The sequence below is a fragment of the Cynoglossus semilaevis genome, chromosome W (genome assembly GCF_000523025.1).
Source record: "Cynoglossus semilaevis isolate Cse_v1.0 chromosome W, Cse_v1.0, whole genome shotgun sequence".
Classification (NCBI taxonomy): Eukaryota; Metazoa; Chordata; class Actinopteri; order Pleuronectiformes; family Cynoglossidae; genus Cynoglossus; species Cynoglossus semilaevis.
The window spans coordinates 3,220,751-3,227,753 of NC_024327.1; the positions used below are offsets into that span (position 1 = coordinate 3,220,751).

At 43.4% G+C, this 7,003-nt stretch overlaps 1 protein-coding gene across 6 annotated transcripts in view; it reads left to right on the plus strand.

Annotated features, from left to right (window-relative positions):
* LOC103396965 (ataxin-2-like) overlaps nt 1–6,323 on the plus strand; it is a 52,378-nt gene extending 46,055 nt beyond the window's left edge. For all 6 annotated transcript variants that reach the window (XM_008335209.3, XM_025052719.1, XM_008335211.3 and 3 more), the window contains 4 exons: nt 478–660; nt 800–1,008; nt 4,576–4,753; nt 5,656–6,323. In XM_008335209.3, coding sequence (XP_008333431.1) covers nt 478–660; nt 800–1,008; nt 4,576–4,753; nt 5,656–5,684 — 599 coding nt within the window. In that variant the 3' untranslated portion in view covers nt 5,685–6,323. The remainder of the gene's footprint in view (nt 1–477; nt 661–799; nt 1,009–4,575; nt 4,754–5,655) is intronic.
* The last annotated feature ends 680 nt before the right edge of the window (nt 6,324–7,003 follow it).

Below are 7,003 nucleotides of genomic sequence, written 5' to 3' on the forward strand. Positions count from 1 at the left end.
CATCGAGAGGAGTCAGCTGAGGTGGCTTGGGCATTTACATCGCATGCCCACCGGACGCCTCCCTCGGGAGGTGCTCGGGTGCCGTCCCTCTGGGAAGAGACCTAGGGGAAGACCTAGGACACGCTGGAGCGACTACGTCGCTCGGCTGGCCTGGGAACGCCTTGGGGTCCCCCCAGAATTGCTGGAGGAAGTGTCGAGGGAGAGGGAAGTCTGGGTGTCCCTGCTCAGACTGTTGCCCCCGCGACCCGGCCCCGGATAAGTGGTTGAAGATGGATGGATGGATGGATGGATGGTGTTTGCATTTATGTTTGAGATGTGTATATTTATGAATAAGTATGTTTTTTTATACTCATATTTGTCTGTTCATTTCCTCTGTGTTTTTTGTGTGAAGTTTGTTACAAATAAAGCCGTAAATTACTGAATAGAAGAGCAGTCGAGACAAATTCTCATTTATGTCACTGGGTTCTTGTTCCTCAGTGTCTCCAGGGCCGATGCCTCAGCAGTACGCCCACTCCAGCGCTGCCTTGCACCCTCACCCACAACACCCACAGCCGTCTGCCACGCCTACAGGTCAAGCTCAGCAGGGTGGTCCCCCACAACACGGCGGTCCTCCCAGTCATCCAGCTGCTAGTCCGGTACAGCACCCACAGGCAGCAGCAGGTCAGTGTCCGTGTCTTCAGATGCGCCGGACTGTAGGTGGAGACACTGGCGTTTTTACTTCTTTTAGCTACTGTATGTGAACCACAAGCTGTTGCAGTCATGTGTTGTGTTATTGTGTGTATCTGTGTGTGTGTTGTAGCAGTGGCAGCCCAGGCTCTCCACTTGGCCAATCAGACTTCACAGCAGCAGATGTACTCAGCTCTGGCCCACACGCCCCCCTCCATGACCCCAGGGCCCAACTCTCAGTCTCCACAGGCATCTTTCCCCTCTGCCCAGCAGACTGTTTACATCCACCCGCAACAGGTGCAGCACGGCTACAACCCCAACCACATGGCTCACGTGCAGCAGGTAGTTCAAAAAGATCCACAGAAACTCTCATTAATGAATCATGTAGGTGCAATGGGTCAAGTGCTGCTTAGGAGCACTTGGTGTTATTAACCAGTCTCAAATCAATAACAAAAATCACTCTCATTAATGTTATTATGTTATCCTACTAATATAGTAATAATATATTACTTGAAGTATTACGAATATACTACAATCAATAGTATTCACTAACAATTAAATAGCTGAAGGATTTTCTGGAGTTCTTGGCAAATTGGGTGGCTTCAATTAATAAAGTAACAACACAGACAAACAGGTTATAAAAATAATCAAATTTATTAACACAACCCTATCACGTTTATGATAGTAGTTGAGAGACAAACTAAACAAGGCACAATATTGTGTCTGTGTGGGCGCGCGTGCGTGCGTGCGTGCGTTGCTAGGTAGCTAAGAGTGCCTCTTAGCTACCAAGCAAACAACTGAGCTAGTGATGTGTCGAGTGATTCGTTCAGTGCAGTTCACTTAAGTTTGACTGCACTGATAGTATCTATCTATCTATCTATCTATCTATCTATCTATCTATCTATCTATCTATCTATCTATCTATCTATCTATCTATCTATCTATCTATCTATCTATCTTCCATCTAATATCCAATATCCGCTTATCCATTACCGGGTCGCGGGGGCGGCAGTCGCCACCCAAATCACATTGCACCGTACCAACCCCCCTAAACCTTCCTGCGGGTGGTGAGCCCACTGGAAGGTACCAACCGCCCTAACCGGGATTCGAATTTGCCCAGGTGAACCCTGGGGTTCCACACCAATGACAGAGACATTGCCTCTGGGCCAAAGCGCCACTGCACTGATATTACATGTGAAAAAATTATAAAATCCAAATAAACAGCAGTTCCCCGAGATACAAACATCTGACTTACGAATATGAATATGAAAGCCGGGTATTCTACGATATGAAAAATCGCTGTCTGATGTCCATAAATGTTTGTAAAATGCTTTATTGCATTCGCAAGTTCGTATATACGACTGGTTCCCCTTTCTGCCGCAACCCACGCCGAGCAGCACCGCTCCATACACACATCTCCAACACTCATCTCGACAGTTCGTTCCTGCACGTGTCTCTGTGAGCATCTCAGCACGTTAGGCTTCGTATACCCTTGGATACTTTACCGTTTTTGTACAAGTTAGTACTTATCAAGTCTCGCGACAATCTCTCCGATGACAACTGCCTCTCACCAACAATAACTCCTCCCTCCTCCTCCTCTTCCTCCTCCACTGTCTATGTATGCACATCGACTTCGCTCTAAATGACTTACGAACAATTCAGCTTACAAACAGCCTCTCGGAACCCTATGTGTTCGGTACTGGATGGTACTGAAACAAATGTACAGGAAATGTGACCATGCTTTTCATCATCATTGGGCAAAGATGGTTGATCGTGGTTACAACTGAAGAAATCTGTTGAAGAAGCCTCATCTTTGGTGTTTCATTTAGTTGGAAAGCCTTTCTAAGTTAGTTGAAAAATAGGTAAAAAAAATACATAATTTTTTTTCTATATAAAAATCACCTGAGTTGAGTTACGACATGTCTACCTTCTCCACTAACTGCGTACAAGAAATGAATAAATCTGATTTCTCCGTGGATTGGGAGTCTCTTTGTTGAGCTGTACAGTCATAATACTTCTGTCTGTTTTTATGTATATACCCCATGTACATACATGCGGGGACATTTTGCCCTTGTGTAACGGTAAAAGAGTTCCCTATTGAGTGGGAGGCTAGTTTGAGGGTCAAAGATTTCATTTATTTATTTTTGGTTTTGGATTTAGAATGGGATAAGGGCCAGATTAGAGTAAGGATTAAGATTAGGTGTATAGTTAATGCACTTAAAAGCCTTAGATTTCCTCAAAAATCGACAGTGCGCCTTATAACCCGGTGTCCCTTATGTAGTAATTCTGGTTGCGCTTACTGACCTCGAACCAATTTTATAAAGTCAAACCACACAGCACATCACACATGATGGCACACAACTGAAGCACAATGGGAGCCAACAATGACGTTTAACTCTGTTATCACAATTAGAAGATGCTCAACAACAATTATTACAGTATAGTTGTGAAACCAAAATCCGTGCAACGTCGCGTCGTGGTTTTTCATATGACTTCAATATGAACAAGATTTGTTCATATTGAACTCACGAATTACTCACAAATCACTCTCTGCGATTCGTGGTCAAAAACTTTATTTCTCCTTTTTTATCGATACAGCGATGAACAAATCACTCTCTGCGAACAAATCATGCAAAACAACAGCCGCACTTCCGCACGGAACAGCGTCAAAACAACAATACGGTGACCATCCAGAACAAAAATAGTGACAACCGCCTGACTCTGGAGGGGCGAACAACAACAACAGCGCCCTCCTGTGTCCAACTTAGGTCACTACCCTTTTCCACAAATCTCTGTCCCTGTTGATCTGCGAGTCCATGAGTCAAAACCCAAGTGAAGCAAACTAATTCGGGGCTGGCCATCAATCCGGGTGGATTGACCAAAGAATTCCAACCACTAAATATTGGTGTTAACAGGGCGTTTAAAGTTAAATTGCGAGCTGCGTGGTAGCATCGGATGACAGAAGGCAAACACACATTCACCAAGACAGGGATGCAACGCCGGGCGAATTACGCCACTATCTGCCAATGGATCGTGGATGTCTGGGCTAAGGTGAGAGTATGACACCGAGTATGAAGGTTAGAAAAGCAGATAGCGCATGCAACAGCCTAGCTATAAAAGCAGCACAGATTTCAGACAACACAATTCAATAACACTGTGTTTTTATGTGAACAATTAAACTGTCCTTAAGTTTAAAGATAAAGCTAACGTGCCCAAATGCCAGCCTTACTTTAGTGAATGTCTGCTTGTATTTAGAGGGTAGTGGAAAGTACGCACCACTTCTTGTGTCCTTGCCAGAGTTGGGGACGTCCGTCTGGTTCCACTGTGTGCAGAGAGACCTCTTGGTCCGCTTTGGGAGGAAAAGTCTCTGATTGTCGATGTGCTGGTTCACACAATTACTTTTAGAAGGAATCCTGTCGCTTCTAAACTTTTCAATAACTGCTTTGTTCTCAGCGCTACGTTACTTGTGTAACTTAATTATCGGTTAACTCAGTTAAGAAAAAGACACTACTAGTGCATTTATTACCGTGGGCAATGGTGTCTACAAAAGCGCGTTGGTTCTTCTTCCTCTGAGATGAGCAGGTTTCTCTTTTCATCAGGAGTCCCACGCAGGTCCTGAACAGAGAGACTGACATTGGGGCTGACCCCCCAATTTTAAAGACTGCGGAGGTCACTGATTGTGACGTATGTTGGTTTCCCGGAAGCAGTGGAATTATGGGAGTTAGAGTCCTTAACCGGACTGTGGTTGTACCTACAATCACTTCCTATACGAGAGGTTTTTTTGTGCATGTGAGGAAATCTGGGAACATTTCCAGCAGGTGGTCTCAGAGTGACCTTGGAAATTAGAAGCTAAAAAAGACATATTTGTCTCTCCCCCTCTCCCTCTCTGTTTCCTCACCCCACTCCTAGGCCCATATGCAGTCTGGCATCATTCCATCCCACCACCCAGCACCCACCCACCCTCCCATGATGCTGATGACCACTCAGGGTCATCCTGGGGTTCCACAGCCGCCCATGCCTCAGACGGCCCTCAACCCCATCCCTGTTTCTTCTACCACACATTTCTCCTACCTGGCACATTCACAAGGTACGGTATGAATATTTTCTACTTCAGAAATGCACAAATACAGAAACAGTTGCTTTTGACCTGAAGCTGAGAAATGAAGAGACCTTCATCAAAGAGATGGTCTGACCATACCTAAGACAACTGATTCTGAGTCTGTTTCCTGTGAAGAATGCATCCTTAAGTTTGACTGCACTGGTATTACATGTGAAAAAATGATAAAATCCGAATAAACAGCAGTTCCCCGAGATACAAACATCTGACTTACGAACATTCGTAGATATGAAAAACTGCTGTTTGATGTCCATAAATGTTTGTAAAATGCCGTATTACGTTCGCAAGTTCGTATATCCGACTGGTTCCCCTTTCTGCCGCAACCCACACTGAGCAGCATCGCTCCATACACACATCTCCAACATTCATCTCGACAGTTCGTTCCTGCACGTTAGGCTTCGTATACCCATGGATACTTTACCGTTTTCGTACAAGTTAACCTTACTTATCATGTCTCCAAAGAAATTTGCGGCGACGATCTCTCTGATGACAACTCTGCCTCTCACCAACAATAACTCCTCCCTCCTCCTCCTCCTCCACCGTCTATGTATGCACATCGACTTCGCTCTAAATGACTTACGAACAATTCAGCTTACAAACAGCCTCTCGGAACCCTTTGTGTTCATAAGTTGGCCACTGTCTGTACAGACAAATAAATGTACCTGCGTCTTAAAGCTCTACAGAGATGAACCATATTAAGTCAAAGCAGGGCAGAACCTCCTTCTATTGTCTACCTGATCGCAGCATGACTACAGTCTGTCATTATGTCTGTAACTTTGTGTCTGTAGGATGTCGTTCATCATCCAGATCACACCGTTGTCTCTGAATAAGTCTCAAATCCACCTTCTCCCCCACTTGTCTTGTTTCTGCAGTGCAGCCTCATCATCAGCAGCAACTGTAGATAGAGGACACCAGTGAGCTGAGGGACCCCCGCTCTGCATAACGCTTCTCAAACAAAGAGTTTTCATCAGTAGGCAATGAAGAGTATGAAAGTCCTTCCTCTCCCCTCTGTGCTCATCCTCACCAAGACAGGCTTCAAAACAGCTTCTCTCTCTCTCTCTCTCACACACACACACACACACAAACATACACTTCCAGGGGTACATACTACAAACGCGAGTGAGCTTTGCCAAGTATCTAAATGAGATTGAGGGTAACCAATCAGTAAGAACGGAGAAGAAAAATTAACAGAACTTGTATTTGTCTGCACCTTGTTCTGGAGAAAAGAGAACAAAAAGCAAATCTTCCAACTTGACAACACGGGTATTAATCCTACGGTTTACTGCTGCTGCTTTGTGCTGCATTTGAGTCCACCACAGGTTTCTAACCAAACTAAAACAAATGACACGGAAGAGGCGTTGGCAGCCAAAAGACGGGGAGAAACCTTATTTACGAAACTCTAACAGCTGAGGTGATCAGATCCCATTTCTCACCTGACCCTTATGTAACTTTTAAGTTAAAACTTTTACTTTGTAGATATTATAAATTATTTAACAAAATGAGCAAAAAAATTTAAAAACAATAAAGTTTTAAAAACTGAACGCCTGGTTGTTGTATTTCATTGTTTTTTTTTTTCAACACAAACAGAAAATTATATATTTTTGTACACATCTCTGTTTACCGTATTTTTTGGACCATAGGGCGCACCGCATTATGAGGTGCACTATCAATGAACGGGAATATTTTCATATATAAGGCACATTAAGCGAAACGAAACAGTCAGCGAAACAATTAAGTGGAACAATCAAGCATTCCCGATGCCTCTCGTCATTATCTGATTCAGTACCGTTGCTGTTAATTAGTTGTTCAGTAATGATTCGACATTTGAGACTGATACCTTAGTAAATAACAGTCATTACGTCAGTCAAAACAGTATTTCAAAGAAAGTGGCTGCAGTGGTCTGTCTTTTTTGCGTAACTGTAAATGTGAGGTTAAATAGTTTTTTTTTAAAACAGCGTTTTCCCCAATATTTAAAATGTACATTAAATTTTCCATATGTTGGCTGTTAATTTATATGGCCCACATGGTACACAGGTCACTCAGTGCTTTTTCAGTCTTTGATCTACCATCAGTCCATTGGTTAATCGTTCATGTCAAGGAATTCCCAAAGAACACACAGAGTTTGTTTGTGTTTTTTTGGTTATGCTTATTACAAAAAAGTCAGATATGCAGTTGATATATCTGATATATCTTGATATATATATATATATATATATATAT